Here is a 21,159-nt window from a genome sequence, read left to right as displayed (position 1 = left end):
ACGGGGAGGACAATGACTGTAATATACACTGAGGAGGACAATAACTGTAATATACACGGAGGAGGACAATGACTGTAATATACACGGGGGAGTAGAATGACTGTAATATACACGGGGAGGACAATGACTGTAATATACACAGAGGAGGACAATGACTGTAATATACACGGGGAGGACAATGACTGTAATATACACAGAGGAGGACAATGACTGTAATATACACGGGGGAGTACAATGACTAATATACAGGGAGGAGGACAATGACTGTAATATACACGGAGGAGGACAATGACTGTAATATACATGGAGGAGGACAATGACTGTAATATACACGGAGGAGGACAATGACTAATATACACAGAGGAGGACAATGACTGTAATATACACGGAGGAGGACAATGACTGTTATATACACGGAGGAGGACAATACTATGGAAGAAGATGATTAGGTTGGAGGTAATGACGTGGTTTATTGTCTAGTAGAGGCGTATTTTTCCTCTTCTTCCTCCTCTTCTTCTTCTTCTTTCTCCTCTTCTTCTTCCTCCTCTTCTCCTCATCCTCATGATTTGTTATTACGGATCATGATGATAACATTTACCAGTAAAGCGTTGTACATGACGTAGAGCAGGATCTTAGGGAAAACATGGAAAATCCGGTGAGGAGCGTCAACTGGAAGACAAAGAAGAGATAATGCAGAGACTTATGAGACAGTGATGGATCCACCATGGTTTATAAAGACTACGTTGGAGCTCAAACTTCTCTATTTTATGGAGGAAGTTATGATTTTTGCCCCCATTGGACCCTGGGTTACACTTCCTTTAATGATACCACTAATATGCTGGACAGAACCCTTGCTTAGTCTACATGCTCCCCCTATGGATCCTAATGGGATCCACCTTTTCAGGACCCGGCCTCCATGGAGGGGCTCGTATCTCCAGCAGATCCCACAGACGATCGATTGAAGGAGATCAGGGGAATCTGGAGGCCGAGTCACCACGTTGATCTCTTCAGCACTCACCTGGGCAGAAGACTGTGGTCACCGGACTGTGGACTGTGCTGACTGGGTTTCTGACCGAGCAGCTGACGTTCATGGCAATGGTGGCAGATCCAGACATCAGGTTCTCCTGAACGTTCCATGATGATGTAGATTGTACAGGATTCCCATCTACAAACCAGGAGAACAAAGGTTCGGAGCCATTTTCTGTCCAACAGGAGATATTTACTGATCCATCCGGGAAGCAGAACGTTTCCAGACAGGGATCCGAGAGGGGCACTAAGAGAAGAGACCGTCATATGTTACCATGGTGTATGAGTCTCCCTTCCCCAAAGACAGCAGCAGAACATGTAGGCTGTGAGGATCTGCGATCCTGAATGGGACTTGTGCGGTGTCCAGGTACAGCACACGTTACACTGCCTGTCCTATCAGGTAGATGATTCCTCAACTGTCTGTTTATGCCTTTGTATGATTAGTATGTTGTGAATAGGGCTGTTGTACCTTTTAAAGGGATACCCTGGTGGAAAACTTTTTAATCATCTGGTGCAAGAAAGTTAAACCGATTTGTAAATTGCTTTTATATAAAAATCTTAATCCTTCCAGTACTTATAAGCTGCTGTATGCTCCCCAGGAAGTTGTGTAATTGTCTCCAGTCTGACCACAATGCTCTCTGCTGACACCTCTGTCCATGTCAGGAATTGTCCAGAGCTATGGGGATTTGCTTCTACGCTGGACAGTTCCTGACATGGACAGAGGTGTCAGCAGAGAGCACATCCTGTAGTCCAGAGGAGTTCTGTGTGAGAAGCTGTCGGGTGTGTCTCTTTTGAGCTCCAGACATCCAGAGAAGCAGCATTTTACATCAAGGCTTTCCCAGGGGTGTGGCAGGCTCCCTGGGAGAACTTTCCTGCATGGAGCCTCAGGCCTCCATTCCCCGTTCTTCAAGGCTGGCGGGGGGTGGAGAGAAAACTGCTACAGCCATTGTTCCAGCTGGAGGCAGAAGATCCAGCAGAGTCTGCAGCAATGCAAGCTCTGCTCATCAAGCAACAGTTGTCAGCCAGAGATCTGGTGGTGGAAGGAAAACAAGGAGGAAGAGTTTGGAGATGTGGGCTGAAAGAGGCCCCAAAGAATCAAGTGAGACCTACTGCTCCCGCATGGCCGCACGCTTTGCGGAATACGACCGCTGCAGTAAAGAGCTCAGGCTTGCAAGAGAAGATCTGCGTGGGACTCAGAGTCTGGCAAACTCTGGGTCCAGGAGAAGCAAGCCTGAGCTGAAGAAAAGGATCACAGCCCTGAAAGCCCAGATTGCCAAGCTGGAGGAGAGGAAGGCAGAGATCCTGGAGGGCAGCGGTCTCCTAAGAGAGAAGCTGGCAAATGATGAAAGGTTTGCCACCATGAAATCCCCAGGTAAGGTGGAGGTTGAGGTGGATGATGGGGAGAGTAGTGGCGGTGAAGATAGTGAGGATGGCAGTGAAGGAGTTAAGGAGAAGGTAGAGGAAGGAGCGCATGTGGCGGAGGATGCTGTGTCTGTTCCTATGCCCTGTGACACCCAGGACAGCTACATAGAGCCGGCCCAAGTGGCGCTCCCTGTGACTGACAGTGAGGAGGACAATGTGGAGAGTGAGGCTGGGGGTTTATTGAGGGAAATTGTCATGCAGGAATCCCCAGTCCACCTCCAGAATTTCACCTTCGGTGAAGATCAGTGCGAGGATGGAAAAGTCAGGCGTAAAGCAAAGAAGCAGAAGACCCAACAATCTGTGCAGTACATGTTCGTACCTTTCCAGCAGTCTGGGTCAGCTGCAAAGCTGGTTCAGGCTGCTGAGCCCCCCAAACTGCAAGACGCCGTTCCTGTGGTGGAGCGGGGCCAGCAAGGGGGGTATAGAATGGCGTCTGAAATGGCTATGGACGCAATAGATGTGAAGCCCACCCGTCCTGCCGGTAGGGAAGGGCAGGATGGGCTCATGTTGGGCAACTCTGGCGCTGCTGCGACACCCCAGGGTGGCGGGGGGCATGTCCAAATGCCAGAGAAGAGCTATGCTGCCGTGTGCTTGGGGGGCGGTTCCCCGAGTGCTGTGGGCACTACCGACGCTGCTGGGTACTCTCCTGTGAGGGGGGGAGTGTCCGGGCGTCGGAAGCAGACAAAGGTTGGTCCGTGTGCTCGGGGGGCGGTCCCCCGAGTACTGTGGTTTCTGCGGGCGCTGCGGGGCACTCCTCTGTGAGGGGGGAGAGTGTCCGGGCGTCAGTGTCATCAGCAGAGCCTGAGCGGTCGGGCAAGCCTAGTGGTGGCATTGTGGGAGGAGCTGGGGTGCGCCCGGTGGGGCAGCCCCAGACTCAGGTGGTAACATCGCCTATGAAGGAGGAGCCATCAGCGTTGACCCCAGCGGCAGCTAAGCCAGCAAGAAAACCTGTATTAAAACCGGCGGTACTACAAGTCCCAGCCAGCCCAGGATATGTTAGGCAGGAAGTGAGTGCAGGTTGTGAGAATGATGGGGGTGGTAGTGTTGTGATTGGGAGGAGTGCCAGTGGAGTGAATGATGGTGGGAGTAGTGGTGGTGTGAATGCAACATCTGGTATGGATGATGGGAGTTGTGGTGTGAATGGTGCTCCTGGGTCTGGGTCTGGTCCGGCTGCCCCCCCGGCAGTGACTGCTCCTAGGAGCTATGCCAGTGTTGCTGCCGGGGATTCGGTGGGGTCCCCATCTCCGTCCGGCCCCGGGGGTTACTTGCAACAGCGCCTCCTGGAGGCTCTGCGTAGGGGCGACAGGTCGATCCAGGTAGAGGGAAGGGGTGAGGTCGACCTGTCTTTCTGGATAGAGAGGCACGGTTTGGGGGCTTTCCGAGAGCAGAATGGGGAGGTGGTCTGGTCCCTCCCGACACCCGGGCAGGACAATAACCGTAGGAATGTGGTCCGTCTGATTTGGAGGGGCGAGGATGCGTGCCCGCCTCGCGCTAAAGTGGTTGAGCTCCTCCTCCAGATGGAATTCAGGGCGAGTGACATCTTTGCCCTGATCCACCCCTACGGTTCGTCTGAGTTTGACGTCAGTTTCGTTCGGCCGGAGGGTCTCGAACTCTTCTGGTCAAACTACGAAGTGGCGAAGAACGAGCCCTGCTGGCGGGATTTTGCTGTAAAGGCGATTTCCCGTCAGAACTCAGTCAAGAAAGTGACAGTTTTGACCCGTAATGAGTCACTTTCTTGTTATGACATCATGACCTGGCTCGGTCGATATGGGGATGTGACGGACATGCCCAAGAAAAATTTGGATGAGCACGGGATCTGGTCCGGGGCCTGGACGTTTTCCGTCAAACTCAAACGTTCAGGTAGTACAGTTGCCCACATTCCGTCAGCCGCCTTCCTTGGACGTGACAGGATCCAGGTCTTCTACCAGGGGCAGCCTAAGGTCTGTCACAGGTGCGGCAGCCCCACCCATTTTAGCGCAGCCTGTACTGTACAGGTCTGTGCTTTGTGTGGTGGGGTGGGTCATCTGGCCGCATCCTGTAGGCAGATCCGGTGCCACCTGTGTGGTGTCCTCGGGCACCCTTTCAGCCGTTGTCCGAGTGCTTTCGCCCGTGCTGCGACTGCTCCGGCCGGGGAGAGCTGTGAAGTTGCCTCGGCTGGGGAGGGTACGAGCAGGGATGGGGGCACAACAGGGCTAGTGACGAGGATAAAGGGCCCCGCCAAACTAAGGCGGGAGGAAACTCGTAGGAGGAGTAGGGAGCTGGAGAGTGCCCAGGTGACTGGGGTAGCTCCGGCCCCTGGTCCTGAAGCTGGCCCTGTAACCACTGAAGCTCTGGGGGAGAATGTGCTGAATGAGGAGATCAGGAGGCTGCGCAGAGAGGAAGGCAATATGGCCGACCCTTCCGATTCCTACCACTATGAAAGTGTGGATGAGGAGAGTGGGGAGAGGCCAAAAAAGAAAGACAAGGGCAAAAGGAAAGGGAGAAAGAAGAGGTCGGAGCCCTCTGTTAAGCCTTGTACTACGGGCCAGGTCCAAAACGGAAGCCTGACTGCCCCCCCTCTGATTGACCTGTCAAACCGGTACCTCGTCCTCGATACCATCTCCTCCCCCTCCTTGGAGGGGGAAGGTGAGGGCGGGGTGCCTAGGGTGAGAGAGCCTCTGGGGGGAACTGGGCCCTGTCCTGCGGAGGCACCTTCCTCGGAGGGCAGGGCTAGACTGGGGCCGGACGGAGACGGGGACCCCATGGACCAATCAGAGTCTAAGAAAAGGTCGAAAAGTGGTCCTGCCCTTTCCTCTTCTTCAGGGGATGAGGGGGCAAAAAAGAAGGGGAAGCAGAAGTAAAGGTGTGGCCGTCTAACTCGATCACCAATGATGGCGGCACTCACCCCATTGACGCTGGCATCTATTAACTGTGCCAGTATAAAGTCGGATACGGCTAGATTCGCAGCCTTCGATTTTCTCGGCCGTGTTGAAGCCGAAATTTTCCTTTTACAGGAGACCAGGTTGTCAGATCTAGCCTCTCTGGTGAAAGCCAGAAGAGAGTGGAGGCGCGGGCCCTCCCACTGGTCTCTTGCGGCTGAGCCGTATAGTGGGGTGGCGGTCCTTTTTACCGCTCCGGTTGAATGCAGACGGGTTATTAAGTTAGAAATGGGGAGGTGCCTGATCTTAGATGTCCTCATGAAGGGACAAGAGCTCCGGCTCATAAACATCTATGCCCCACAAACAAAGCTGGGCCGTAAAAATCTCTTTATGAGGATTAAGCCCTTCCTTTTTACTAGCCGGCTGGTGATCTTTGGAGGGGACTTCAATAATGTCACAAGGTCCCAAGATAGGAGAGGCTCCAACGGTCCGCTGGATTGCGATAGTGTGGCCCTTAATAATATAGTTAGGGAAGCTCGCCTAGAGGATGCCCACATCCGGAGCCCCTCAGGCCACGCGGGTTTCACCTATCATCAAGGTAGTCGCAGGTCTAGGATAGACAGGTTTTATTTAAAGGAGGAAGCCGTCTCTTCCGCAGTGTCCGTGGTTGAGGTGGAGTTCTCTGATCACTGTATGATTTTGTTTTCCCTGAATGTTTCAGAGACCCCCCGGATGGGTAAAGGTTATTGGAAGCTGAATTCGTCCCTCCTGGAGGAAGCGGAGATAAAAAAGTCCTTTGAGGATTTTCTTCAGAGTCAGGTAGCTTTACTGGACCTTTGTAGTAGTAAGTCAGAGTGGTGGGAGATATTCAAGAAGAGGGTTGCGGGGTTCTTCCGCCAGCTCTCGAGCCTCAGGTCCCTGAATAGGTATCGCCTGTATCAGGGTCTGAGGAGGAAACTCGAGTTTCTTGTCTCGACTGGAGGTAGCCGAGAGGATATCTCCAGAGCGAAATCCTTGCTGATGAGGTGTCAGTACGATAGGCACGCATCTTTGGTTTTTGAGAGGGATTACGGGAAGTACCGCTTGCCCGACCCTTACAAGAACTGCAAGATGTCAGTGAGTAGTAAAGTAGTCTCAGGACTGGTTGATAGTACAGGATCTCTGAATCGGTCCAGATCAGGGATCCTGGAGGTCGTCAGATCCTTCTACTCACACCTCTTGGGGAGGAAGGATCTAGATCGAGACAGGATGTCGGTTTTCCTGGCTGAAACCATTCCTGAGCCAGGGGTAGACCCCCTCTTGATGTTTTGGCAGAAGATATCAGGGAAGAGGAAGTGAGACTGGCGATCGAGGGGCTCGCCCCCAAGAAGTCGCCAGGTCCAGATGGCTTAACATCCGAGTGGTATAAGACCTTTAAGGAGTCTTTAGCTCCCCTCTTGACCAAGGTATTCAATGAGTGTCTCTCCTCGGACACTCTGCCAAAGTCAATGAGGAGGTCAGCCCTGATTCTTCTCTCAAAAGGTAAAGATCCTAGCCGTGTTGAGAATTGGAGGCCCATAGCTCTTCTCAATACGGACAGGAAGCTTCTGGCCAAGATACTGTTTAATCGGCTGGTGAAGTTTGCACCCCGGCTCCTTTCGGGGGCTCAGCACTGCTCTTTTCCAGGCCGAAGCACCTTAAGTGCTGTCCTCAGTGTCAGGGAGGCAGTGGAGCGGAGTAGTGCGGGTCTCTGGAAGGGGTACTTGCTGTCCTTGGATCAGGCCAAAGCATTTGATCGGGTGAACCACGAGTACCTCTGGTCCGTCCTCCTGAGATATGGCTTACCGAGTACTTTTGTGAATTGGCTTAAGATCTTGTATGCCGGGGCAGAGAGTTTCCCACTGGTGAACGGGTGGTCTGGCCGCTCTTTTGAGGTGGGGTCCGGAGTCCGTCAGGGTTGTCCTTTGAGCCCGCTTTTATACGTGTTCTCGATTGATCCCTTCGTCCGGAGAGTAGATCGTGGGCCGTTGGCGGGAGTCGGGATGAGTCTGGTGGAGCTGGATGTCACCCAGAGAGTGGTGGCGTACGCTGATGATGTCACTATTTTCGTCTCCTCGAGGGAGGAGGTCGATGTGGTGATGTCAGAGGTGGAGCGCTACTTGGAGGCATCCCGGTCCAAGATCAACCGGGAAAAGTGTGAAAGTCTCTGGCTGGGAGGGGGGGATCCCACATTTGATCTCCCGGACACCCTCCCAGGGCCCCAAGACTAAGCTCCATGATGCCACTCAGAGGGTGAACCAGTGGAAGGGTTGGTCTATGACTCTCAGAGAAAGGGTACACCTGATCAAATCATACCTGCTCCCCTTGTTTATCTATCTGGGCAGTGTATGTATCTTGCCAGAGGCTTACTACACTAGGATCTACAGCCTGTTTTTCCAACTGTTATGGGGGAACAGGTTGAACCTAGTCAAGAGAGAGGTTACGTACCGTACGAGGAGACTAGGGGGTTTATCTATGGTAAACCCTGTGGTGTTCTTAACAAACACCTTCTTGAAAGCTAACATCTCGAACCTCTGGAAAGAGAGGGCTTCTCCGTGTGTACTCTCCTGCAGGGAATGGTTTCGGCCTTTCTTCCAGGAATGGGAGAGAGGAGGGCAAGTGAAGGACCTCCGTACACCCCATGGATATCTTCCCGCTTACGCTACCCCGACTCTGAAGGCGTTACGTCGGTGGGGTCTGGGAGTGTGGGAGATCAGGACCCAGTCAAGGCAGTTCCTTGACAAACGGGTTCTGTTGACCCACTTCCAGAAGCCTCTGGCGCTCAGGGACTGCCCAGGTCTGGATCTGAGGGTGGGGTTGTATCTTTTAAACTTGAAAAGGATCCCCCAGAAGTTTTGGGACTTGGCCTGGCGCTGCTTTCAGGGGAAGCTAGGTGTAAGGGACAACCTGAAGTACAGGAACTCTGATGACCGGGGGTGTCCCCGAGAAGAGTGTGTGGACACGCTGGAAAGCATGGACCACTTCCTGCTTCATTGTCCCTTTAACGTAGGGGTCTACAATCGGGTGGGCGCTTCCATTGGCTGGAGTCAGCTTGCCGGCCTTACCTATCCGGAGTGGGCTTATGGGGCATTCAGGACCCTCGGTGGCCGAGATCGGGGCACTTTATTTTTAGTTAGCTTAGTGGTTAAGTATCACACGTGGAATGCACGGTGTTTAGTGTCAACCCAGCAGAAAGTCCTCTCCGAGGTGGAGGTCTGTAGGAACATCACCGGTGACCTCGGGAAGATCAGGTCTTTGGAGTATGGCAGTCTTGGCACCAGTAGGGCTTCTCTCCTATGGAGAGGGTTTTCTTTTGATGTGCCCTAGGTACTAGACCTTTTTGGTAGAGTACCTTTATTTTGGTTAAGGAAAGGCATACAGGGATAGAGATAGGGTGATAGTAGGGTCAGTTTGATGAAGGGATAGAATTAGGGAGAATAGTAGGGCGAGTTAGGGAAAGAGTTAAAATTTCTTCAGTGTATCAGATCTGCCATCCTTCTCCCTGGTGGTGGGCTGTTGCATGTGCACCATAGCTTTTTGTTTTGTTTTCAGCTGATATGGTATGAAGGGCTTACAGGCACTGAACTTGGGCCTAAATTGGGTTGTGGTCTTGTATGTAAGGTTGTATTTAGTTGGTTGGTTGGAGTGCTAGGTGGGGAGGGGGCATTTGTGTTTTTTTTTTTTTTTTTTTTTTTAAATAATATATATATATATATATTTTTTTTTTTCTCTTTCTTCCTTAAGGGATCTGACATGGGTCAGTTAAGGACTGGACTTAAGAACTGTACGAACGGTTATGGACTGGCCCATGTACAGGAGGGGTGGTGTGGGAGAGGGCACAGTTTTAGTGTAGGATTTATTTTTGGGTTTTTGTAGGTATTTTTGTGAGGCACATTTATTATATTTGTATGTATACTATGCTATGTATATTGTTTTATATTATTGTTTTATTTTATTTATTTGTTGGTATATTGTGTCATGTATTTTGTTTTATATTGTTGCATTAGCCATAAGAAAAGGGCAGTCGGACCAGTTGTAGTTATGTAGTATTATTATTGTATATAGGTGTTTTTTGTCTGTGTATATATAACTTTTATTTAAAAAGCAGAGGTGTGCTTTAAAATTTTTTTTTTTTTTTTTAATTTATTTATTTTTATTTTTATTTATTTATTTATTTATTTATTTTTAAATTTATTTATTTATTTTTTTATTTATTTTTTTATTTTTTTATTATTATTTTTTTTAATAATTTTTTTTTTTTTAATTTTTTTTAATTTTTTTTTTTTTTTATTATTATTTTTTTTTTTTTTTTTTTAAATAAGCCAAGTTGTGCTGTTGTTATTTTCATTCTCAATATATGTGTGTGTGTGTGTGTCTTAGTTTTGGAGATTATGCGTGTGTTATGTTTTCTGTTGCTTTATTTATTTATTTATTTTCCCAAGTATGGATGATTTTGAGTTATAGCCAGGTGGTGCTGAATTTTATGTTGGTTTATTTATTTCATTTAATTAGCCAAGTTGAGCAAATAATATTTTTTTTTTTTTTTTTTTTTTTTTTTTTTTTATTTATTTTTTTTTTGTTATGTTATGTGTGTGAGTGTGAATTTCATAGTTTGCTTAGGTGTATAGGTATAGTATAGTTGTAGTTTGGTATATTTTGGAATTTATTAAAGCTGGGCTGGCCGGTTAGGCAGGGTTTTATTTTATTTTACATTTCTGTTGTAGCTAGTTAAGCTTGTTTTGTGTTCTTGTTTTTTGGAATTGTTTTGTATTTTTATAATAAAAAAGAGTGTCAGCAGAGAGCACTGTGGACAGACTGGAAAGAACTACATAACTTACTGTGGAGCATACAGCAGCTGATAAGTACTGGTAGGGTTAAGATTTTTTAATAGAAATCATTTACAAATTTGTTAGACTTTGTGGCACCAGTTGAATAAAAAAAAAATTCCCCAGAGTACCCCTTTAAGAGAGAACTGCAGAGGTGTTATGTGAACTACTGTGACAAATAGGGATCTCCTGCCCTGGGTTTCAGTTGACCTGGCCGGGCGGGGAGGAGTTAGTTGTTGTGGTGTTAGTGTTGGTCTGAGAGTAGAGAGGACCAGAGGGAGAGTAGAGTTCAGTGCAGAGTGAGGAGAGGAGTCGTGGTGGAGTCTGAGAGAAAGTTCTGCAAGGAAGTAACAACACTACCTACAGGCATTCTGTCGTCCAAAGTCCAATTTGTGGGGAGAAGTAGCTACAGAGCAGACAATGACCCCATAACACAAGTCAAGGAATGAGAATAGAAAGCCTCAGGCAGCTCCGGTCTAAAAGTCTAAGTATGGGCCTGGCGGTGAGATAGTTTGTGGATGCACTATAGAGGGTCAGAAATCAGTGTCAGCTGTCTCTATAGTCTCAAGTAACTATTTTAAGAAAGTTGTATGAAAGGGGAAAGTACTACAAGTCACAGGGTGCCTAGACATTCACTATTGACTACCTCTGCCCCTCTCTGTTCTGCCCTTCTGTTGTAAGACTCTATTGTCTTCATTATAACATCTGCCTGCAACTTTCTTCAGTAAAGTCCTTAGTGATTTTCCGTAACCTTGTATCTGGTGTCTGTATTGCCTAGCGCCTGGCCCAGGAGAACCGCTTCACCTTGAATGTGGTGAGTTACACTTCTGGGGTCACATATTTTGGCTGTCGATCGCTGCACCCTCAGTTCACTACAACACGCCATTAGTCAGCTTAGCGCACTTGTTTCTCCAGCTCATCCATCAGATGATCGGAGTGAGATCTGCGAATGTGGAGGCCGAGTCACCACACTGATCCCTCATCACTGGTCACTCAGATCCATGCACTTCACATGTTCCTGCCGCAGGTGGCATTGTCACCAGATGGCCCATATTATTCCCTGTACCTGGCAGTATTAATGCTATGGCTGATGGTGTTCAGGGTCTCCGAGGCCTCAGTACTCACCCGGACACATGTTGTACTGGACGTTGATGGTTTTCTGACTGACTATGTTGGTGACGGAGCAGCTGACGTTCCAGGGGGCCGAGGAGGACACTTTGAAGAGGTCTCTGTCCCCTTCAGCTCCAGTTTTTTCCCGTAACAATTCTCCATTTACTGTTATGGAGGTTAAAATGCTCGTTCCATTTGCAGCCAAGCAGGAGAAGACAGGCTGATCATCATCTTTGGGACAAGTGAGGCGGACGACCGGCTGTGAGACGGCATCTGAGGGGCAAAGAGACCGGTGGGGGAGGTTACAGGACATCATAGAGGAGGAGGGGGGCATTCCACATATAGAGTACAGTAGGAGGGATCTGGAAGGCTGTGATGTCAACAGGGCCCCTGCTCCCCAGAGGAAGACCCCATGGAAAAGTGGTAGGGGACCTCAGGGGCGGGTCCTGAAACAGGGAAAAGGGCGGAGGATGACACAGCAACTCTCTCTTTGGCTCTGTATGTTATGCTCTGCCCCTCAGGTCCTGCTATAGATGGAACACAGTCAATCAGAGTACATAGTATTGTGAAAACATGGTGGGCTTCAATAAAGACCCCGCCCTGAAAAGACATCAATAAGGGGTTAACTGATTGATACATTCGGTTGGATATTTAGATCAGGTCCTCCATATTTGGCCTATATATAGGAGCGCCAGTCCTCAGGTGTTCACCATTGGGATATCAGTGTGTGATGAGGGTGAGGTGTGGGCATAAAAAGGAGGGGGAAGAAAGGGATGGGGGATGAGGAGGGGGAGGGGGGAATGAGGAGGGGGAGGGAAATTAGAAGAAAAAAAAGAAAAGGGATAGAAAAAAAAGAAAAGCAAAAAAAACCCTCATCACACAGATATCCCCGGTGAACACCTGAGGACTGCACTTTTAGTCGTTGCGCTGCACCCGCCCGTTTTTCTTTAGTCATTTACCTTTTCATATTCACATTTATTATAAGAAATAAGTTGTAACGTTATTCTGTATAGAGTAGAATAGTCCAATACACTTCTGTATACAGAAAAATTATATGGAAACTAAACTAAGCACAGTGTGAACCACGCCTTACCTCTGCACAGGGCTCTGTGCACTGGACTCCTCCCACATGTCTGGGGACTCCTCCCACAAGACTCTAGGGAAGTTTATGCAAACCCCACCCTCTGCAGTACATTTTGCAGAAGTGTTGACAGGGCTGCATTTACATCACCCCCGATCATTAGACAGAACCTTACTCTATCTAGTTAGTCTCCCTGCTGCAGCTGCATCCCCCTCCTACTCCTTGTACAGAATTTACTGTATTACTCTTTCTGGTTATTCTCTCTGCTGCAGCTGCATCCCCCTCCTACCCCTTGTACATGATTTACTGTATTACTATGTCTGGTTAGTCTCCCTGCTGTAGCTGCATCCCCCTCCTACCCCTTGTACATGATTTACTGTATTACTATGTCTGGTTAGTCTCCCTGCTGCAGCTGCATCCCCCTCCTACTCCTTGTACAGAATTTACTGTATTACTCTGTCTAGTTAGTCTCCCTGCTGTAGCTGCATCCCCCTCCTACCCCTTGTACAGGATTTACTGTATTACTCTGTCTAGTTAGTCTTCCTGCTGCAGCTGCATCCCCCTCCTACTCCTTGTACAGGATTTACAGTATTCTTCTGTTTAGTTAGTCTCCCTGCTGCAGCTGCATCCCCCTCCTACCCCTTGTACAGGATTTACTGTATTACTCTTCCTGGTTATTCTCTCTGCTGCAGCTGCATCCCCCTCCTACTCCTTGTACAGGATTTACTGTATTACTCTGTCTAGTTAGTCTCCCTGCTGCAGCTGCATCCCCCTCCTACCCCTTGTACAGGATTTACTGAATTACTCTTTCTGGTTATTCTCTCTGCTGCAGCTGCATCCCCCTCCTACCCCTTGTACAGGATTTACTGTATTACTCTGTCTAGTTAATATCCTTGCTGCAGCTGCATCCCCCTCCTACCCCTTGTACAGGATTTACTGTATTACTCTGTCTAGTTAATATCCTTGCTGCAGCTGCATCCCCCTCCTACCCCTTGTACAGGATTTACTGTATTACTCTGTCTAGTTAGTCTCCCTGCTGTAGCTGCATCCCCCTCCTACCCCTTGTACAGGATTTACTGTATTACTCCGTCTTGTTAATCTCCCTGCTGCAGCTGCATCTCCCTCCTACCCCTTGTACTGAATTTACTGTATTACTCCGTCTTGTTAATCTCCCTGCTGCAGCTGCATCCCCCTCCTACCCCTTGTACAGAATTTACTGTATTACTCTTTCTGGTTATTCTCTCTGCTGCAGCTGCATCCCCCTCCTACCCCTTGTACATGATTTACTGTATTACTCTGTCTAGTTAGTCTCCCTGCTGCAGCTGCATCCCCCTCCTACCCCTTGTACAGAATTTACTGTATTACTCTTTCTGGTTATTCTCTCTGCTGCAGCTGCATCCCCCTCCTACCCCTTGTACATAATTTACTGTATTACTCTGCGTAGTTAGTCTCCCTGCTGCAGCTGCATCCCCCTCCTACCCCTTGTACAGGATTTACTGTATTACTCTTTCTGGTTATACTCTCTGCTGCAGCTGCATCCCCCTCCTACCCCTTGGACAGGATTTACTGTATTACTCTTTCTGGTTAGTCTCCCTGCTGCAGCTGCATCCCCCTCCTATCCCTTGTACAGAATTTACTGTATTACTCTTTCTGGTTAGTCTCCCTACTGCAGCTGCATCCCCCTCCTACCCCTTGGACAGGATTTACTGTATTACTCTTTCTGGTTAGTCTCCCTGCTGCAGCTGCATCTCCCTCCTACCCATTGTACAGGATTTACTGTATTAAGCTTTCTGGTTATCCTCCCTGCTGCAGCTGCATCCCCCTCCTACCCCTTGTACAGGATTTACTGTATTACTCTTTCTGGTTAGTCTCCCTGCTGCAGCTGCATCCCCCTCCTACCCCTTGTACAGGATTTACTGTATTACACTTTCTGGTTAGTCTCCCTGCTGCAGCTGCATCTCCCTCCTACCCATTGTACAGGATTTACTGTATTACGCTTTCTGGTTATCCTCCCTGCTGCAGCTGCATCCCCCTCCTACCCCTTGTACAGGATTTACTGTTTACTCTTTCTGGTTATTCTCTCTGCTGCAGCTGCATCCCCCTCCTACCCCTTGTACATGATTTACTGTATTACTATGTCTGGTTAGTCTCCCTGCTGCAGCTGCATCCCCCTCCTACCCCTTGTACAGGATTTACTGTATTACTCTTTCTGGTTAGTCTCACTGCTGCAGCTGCATCCCCCTCCTACCCCTTGTACAGGATTTACTATATTACTCTTTCTGGTTAGTCTCCCTGCTGCAGCTGCATCCCCCTCCTATCTCTTGTACAGGATTTACAGTATTCTTCTGTTTAGTTAGTCTCCCTGCTGCAGCTGCATCCCCCTCCTACCCCTTGTACAGGATTTACTGTATTAGTCTTTCTGGTTAGTCTCCCTGCTGCAGCTGCATCCCCCTCCTACCTCTTGTACAGGATTTACAGTATTCTTCTGTTTAGTTAGTCTCCCTGCTGCAGCTGCATCCCCCTCCTACCCCTTGTACAGGATTTACTGTATTAGTCTTTCTGGTTAGTCTCCCTGCTGCAGCTGCATCCCCCTGCTACCTCTTGTACAGGATTTATAGTTTTCCTCTGTCTAGTTAGTCTCCCTGCTGCAGCTGCATCCCCCTCCTACCCCTTGTACAGGGTTTACTGTATTACTCTGTCTGGTTAGTCTCCTTGCTGCAGCTGCATCCCCCTCCTACCTCTTGTACAGGATTTACTGTATTACTCTTTCTGGTTAGTCTCACTGCTGCAGCTGCATCCCCCTCCTACCCCTTGTACAGGATTTACTATATTACTCTTTCTGGTTAGTCTCCCTGCTGCAGCTGCATCCCCCTCCTACCTCTTGTACAGGATTTACAGTATTCTTCTGTTTAGTTAGTCTCCCTGCTGCAGCTGCATCCCCCTCCTACCCCTTGTACAGGATTTACTGTATTAGTCTTTCTGGTTAGTCTCCCTGCTGCAGCTGCATCCCCCTCCTACCTCTTGTACAGGATTTACAGTTTTCCTCTGTCTAGTTAGTCTCCCTGCTGCAGCTGCATCCCCCTCCTACCCCTTGTACAGGATTTACTGTATTACTCTGTCTGGTTAGTCTCCTTGCTGCAGCTGCATCCCCCTCCTACCCCTTGTTCAGGATTTACTGTATTACTCTGTCTGGTTATTCTCCCTGCTGCAGCTGCATCCCCCTCCTACCCCTTGTACAGGATTCATCGTATTTCTTGTTACTGAAGGAGTTTCTGAAGATTTATTGATATGGAAGCAGGAGACCAGGGTTTTTATGGTCTTTTCAGGTGTTATTCCCCCAGGACATGGACTCACCCAGGACATTAACTCACCCAGGACATGGACTCACCCAGGACAGGGACTTACCCAGGACATGGACTCACCCAGGACAGGGACTAACCCAAGACAGGGACTCACCCAGAACATGGACTCACCCAGAACATGGACTCACCAAGGACATGGACTCACCCAGGACATGGACTCACCCAGAACATGGACTAACCAAGGACATGGACTCCCCAGGACATGGACTTACCCAGGACATGTACTCCCCCAGGACATGGACTCACCCATCCCCCTCCTACCCCTTGCACAGGATTTACTGTATTACTCTTTCTGGTTATTCTCTCTGCTGCAGCTGCATCCCCTCCTACCCTTTGTACAGGATTTACTGTATTACTCTGACTGGTTATTCTCCCTGCTGCAGCGGCATCCCCCTCCTACTCCTTGTACAGGATTTACAGTATTACTCTTTCTGGTTAGTCTCCCTGCTGCAGCTGCATCCCCCTCCTACCCCTTGCACAGGATTTACTGTATTACTCTTTCTGGTTAGTCTTCCGGCTGCAGCTGCATCCCCCTCCTACCCCTTGTACAGGATTTACTGTATTACTCTTTCTGGTTAGTCTCCCTGCTGCAGCTGCATCCCCCTCCTACCCCTTGTACAGGATTTACTGTATTACTCTTTCTGGTTAGTCTCCCTGCTGCAGCTGCATCCCCCTCCTACCCCTTGTACAGGATTTACTGTATTACTCTTTCTGGTTAGTCTCCCTGCTGCAGCTGCATCCCCCTCCTACCGCTTGTACAGGATTCATCATATTTCTTGTTACTGAAGGAGTTTCTGAAGATTTATTGATAGGGAAGCAGGAGACCAGGGTTTTTATGGTCTTTTAAGGTGTTATTCCCCCAGAACATGGACTCACCCAGAACATTAACTCACCCAGGACATGGACTCACCCAGGACATGGACTCCCCCAGGAAATGGACTCACCCAGGACATGGACTAACCCAAGACAGGGACTCACCCAGAACATGGACTCACCAAGGACATGGACTCCCCCAGGACATGGACTCCCCCAGGAAATGGACTCACCCATTCCCCTCCTACCCCTTGCACAGGATTTACTGTATTACTCTTTCTGGTTATTCTCTCTGCTGCAGCTGCATCCCCCCCCCCCCTAACCCTTGTACAGGATTTACTGTATCACTCTGTCTAGTTAGTCTCCCTGCTGCAGCTGCATCCCCTCCTACCCCTTGTACAGAATTTACTGTATTACTCTGTCTGGTTAGTCTCCCTGCTGCAGCTGCATCCCCCTCCTACCCCTTGTACAGGATTTACTATATTACTCTGTCTGGTTAGTCTCCCTGCTGCAGCTGCATCCCCCTCCTACCCCTTGTACAGGATTTACTGTATTCCTCTGTTTAGTTAGTCTCCCTGCTGCAGCTGCATCACCCTCCTACCCCTTGTACAGGATTTACTGTATTACTCTGTTTAGTTAGTCTCTCTGCTGCAGCTGCATCCCCCTCCTACTCTTTGTACAGGATTTACTGTATTACTCTTTCTGGTTAGTCTCCCTGCTGCAGCTGCATCCCCCTCCTACCCCTTGTACAGGATTTACTGTATTACTCTGTCTAGTTAATATCCTTGCTGCAGCTGCATCCCCCTCCTACCCCTTGTACAGGATTTCCTGTATTACTCTGTCTGGTTATTCTCCCTGCTGCAGCTGCATCCCCCTCCTACTCCTTGTACAGAATTTACTGTATTACTCTGTCTGGTTATTCTCCTTGCTGCAGCTGCATCCCCCTCCTACCCATTGTACAGGATTTACTGTATTATTCTTTCTGGTTAGTCTCCCTGCTGCAGCTGCATCCCCCTCCTACCCCTTGTACAGGATTTACTGTATTACTCTTTCTGGTTAGTCTCCCTGCTGCAGCTGCACCCCCTCCTATCCCTGGTCCAGGATTCATTGCATTTCTTGTTACTGAAGGAGTTTCTGAAGATTTATCGATAGGGAAGCAGGAGACCAGGGTTTTTATGGTCTTTTCCGGTGTTATTCCCTCAGGTGTTATGGACTCCCCCATGACATGGACTCACCCAGGACATGGACTCCTCCAGGACATGGACTCCCCCAGAACATGGACTCCCCCAGAACATGGACTCCCCCAGAACATGGACTCCCCCAGGACATGGACTCCCCCAGGACATGGACTCCCCCAGAACATGGACTCCCCCAGAACATGGACTCCCCCAGAACATGGACTCACCCGGGACATGGACTCCCCCGGGACATGGACTTCCCAGGACATGGACTCCCCCAGGACATGGACTCATCCAGGACACGGACTCTCCCAAGACGTGAACTCACCCAGGACATTAACTCCCCCAGGACATGGACTCACCCAGGACTTGGAGGTTGAAGACGTCTTGTGTTTTTTTCACTTGGCTGAGGTGATAGGTGGTGACTGTGTATTGTCCAGAGTCGTGCACCCTCACTTCGTACAGCTGCAGGCTTCCATTCCTGGACAGGGAGCAGTGAGGTCTCGTCTTATTGGTCCATTCAATTCTCTGACAAAGATCATCGACACTTCCCAGTTTTTTTTTGTATTTTTCATATCGTCCCATAAAAATCCATTCATATTTATTACATATCTGCCCACTTGTGTGCTCCAGTCTCGTGTACATGGGAAGAACAATCGTCTCTCCGCTGGCGGCAAATATTTCCATGGCTGGAAAGGGGAGGAGCCACAAATTAGATTGGCATATATAATACAGAGAATTATACACTGGGGCATTCTGGTCCGGGAGACAGAACTATGTGATTGGAGGGATAATAAGAGGGAACTATATAGGATTAGTAACAGAGCTCGGTCACCGAGCTCAGAGCTAATCTGGAGATTTATGAACATTCTCCCCCCCCCAAGGTATGGAAGGATCGACTGCAAAACACTGCAGGGTATTAAGTACCAGAGCGGGCGACATGGGCATCTCTAAGGGGGTATATGGAGGAGCCTGTGTCTTATGGAGGAGCCTGTGTTTTATGGAGGAGCCTGTGTCTTATGGAGGAGCCGGGGTATTATGGAGGAGCCTGTGTCTTATGGAGGAGCCTGGGTCTTATGGAGGAGCCAGTGTCTTATGGAGAAGCCGGGATCTTATGGAGGAGCCGGGGTCTTATGGGGGAGCCTGTGTCCTATGGAGGAGATGGGGTCTTATGAAGGAGCCTGTGTCTTATGGGGGAGCCTGTGTCTTATGGAGGAGCCTGTGTCTTATGGAGGATCCGGGGTATTATGGAGGAGCCTGTGTCTTATGGAGGAGCCTGGGTCTTATGGAGGAGCCGGGGTCTTATGGTCTTATGGAGGAGCCAGTGTCTTATGGAGAAGCCGGGGTCTTATGGAGGAGCCGGGGTCTTATGGGGGAGCCTGTGTCCTATGGAGGAGATGGGGTCTTATGAAGGAGCCTGTGTCTTATGGGGGAGCCTGTGTCTTATGGAGGAGCCTGTGTCTTATGGAGGAGCCTGTGTCTTATGGAGGAGCCTGTGTCTTATGGAGGAGCCGGGGTATTATGGAGGAGCCTGTGTCTTATGGAGGAGCCTGGGTCTTATGGAGGAGCCAGTGTCTTATGGAGAAGCCGGGGTCTTATGGAGGAGCCGGGGTCTTATGGGGGAGCCTGTGTCCTATGGAGTAGATGGGGTCTTATGAAGGAGACTGTGTCTTATGGGGGAGCCTGTGTTTTATGGAGGAGCCTGTGTCTTATGGAGGAGCCTGTGTTTTATGGAGGAGCCTGTGTCTTATGGAGGAGCCGGTGTATTATGGAGGAGCCTGTGTCTTATGGAGGAGCCTGGGTCTTATGGAGGAGCCAGTGTCTTATGGAGGAGCCTGGGTCTTATGGAGGAGCCAGTGTCTTATGGAGAAGCCGGGGTCTTATGGAGGAGCCGGGGTCTTATGGGGGAGCCTGTGTCCTATGGAGTAGATGGGGTCTTATGAAGGAGCCTGTGTCTTATGGGGGAGCCTGTGTCTTATGGAGGAGCCTGTGTCTTATGGAGGAGTCGGGGTCTTATGGAGGAGCCTGTGTCTTATAGAGGATCTGGGGTCTTATGGAGGAGCCTGGGTCTTATGGGGGAGCCTGTGTCTTATGGAGGAGCCGGGGTCTTATGGAGGAGCCTGTGTCTTATGGAGGAGCCTGTGTCTTATGGAGGAGCAGGGGTCTTATAGAGATGGGGTCTTATGGAGGAGCAGGGGTCTTATAAAGATGGGGTCTTATGGAGGAGCTGGGGTCTTATAGAGATGGGGTCTTATGGGGTCGGAGCTCAGGAGAAGCAGAAGGGGTGGCCAGGATTTGTACTTAGGGGCCGAGCAGACAGCTGGATTGTGTTCATATAAATGTGACCCCAGTGTATGAGATTATGGGGGGATTCTGGGCCCCACTGGGCCTCATGTGCCAATCTCTGTACAGCTCTGCTGAATATGATGGCGCCATATAAAAAAAATATATATACTCACCGTTCACCTCAGGGATGAGAAGACAGACAAGAAGCAAAAGAGACTTCATGGCCGCTGTAGAGCTGGTGAAGTGGGGACTTGTCCTGTGTACAAACGAGTAGAGGAAATGTCTGCCCAGTTCCTGTTTAGATGCAGTTTATTTGATTCTTGAGAAGTTTCCCTGCACTCTGACACATATATAGGTGAGAAGTTTCCCTGCACTCTGACACATATATAGGTGAGAAGTTTCCCTGCACTCTGACACATATAGAGGTGAGAAGTTTCCCTGCACTCTGACACATATAGAGGTGAGAAGTTTCCCTGCACTCTGACACATATAGAGGTGAGAAGTTTCCCTGCACTCTGGCACATATATAAGTGAGAAGTTTCCCTGCACTCTGACACATATAGAGGTGAGAAGTTTCCCTGCACTCTGGCACATATAGAGGTGAGAAGTTTCCCTGCACTCTGGCACATATATAAGTGAGAAGTTTCCCTGCACTCTGACACATATAGAAGTGAGAAGTTTCCCTGCACTCTGACACATATAGAAGTGAGAAGTTTCCCTGCACTCTGACACATATAGAGGTGAGAAGTTTCCCTGCACTCTGGCACATATATAAGTGAGAAGTTTCCCTGCACTCTGACACATATAGAGGTGAGAAGTTTCCCTGCACTCTGACACATATAGAAGTGAGGAGTTTCCCTGCACTCTGACACATATAGAGGTGAGACGTTTCCCTGCACTCTGGCACATATAGAGGTGAGAAGTTTCCCTGCACTCTGACACGTGAGAAGTTTCCCTGCACTCTGGCACATATAGAGGTGAGAAGTTTCCCTGCACTCTGACACATATAGAAGTGAGAAGTTTCCCTGCACTCTGACACATATAGAGGTGAGAAGTTTCCCTGCACTCTGACACATATAGAGGTGAGAAGTTTCCCTGCACTCTGACACATATAGAGGTGAGAAGTTTCCCTGCACTCTGACACATATAGAGGTGAGAAGTTTCCCTGCACTCTGGCAC

General features: G+C 49.2%; 1 protein-coding gene across 1 annotated transcript; it reads right to left on the bottom strand.

The window, feature by feature from the left end:
• Nucleotides 1-380: 380 nt before the first annotated feature.
• Nucleotides 381-20,245, bottom strand: LOC130348162 (uncharacterized). The gene is made up of 5 exons (XM_056554706.1): nt 20,154-20,245; nt 18,057-18,383; nt 11,276-11,533; nt 1,019-1,273; nt 381-669 (listed from the first exon to the last, which is right to left on the bottom strand). Exons 1-5 carry the CDS (start codon nt 20,200-20,202, stop codon nt 560-562), a joined length of 999 nt encoding a protein of 332 aa, XP_056410681.1. The 5' UTR covers nt 20,203-20,245; the 3' UTR covers nt 381-559.
• Between the last annotated feature and the right edge of the window lie 914 nt (nt 20,246-21,159).

This window comes from Hyla sarda, unplaced genomic scaffold, assembly GCF_029499605.1.
Source record: "Hyla sarda isolate aHylSar1 unplaced genomic scaffold, aHylSar1.hap1 scaffold_868, whole genome shotgun sequence".
Lineage (NCBI taxonomy): Eukaryota > Metazoa > Chordata > Amphibia > Anura > Hylidae > Hyla > Hyla sarda.
This window is presented reverse-complemented; position numbering and strand designations above follow the sequence as displayed.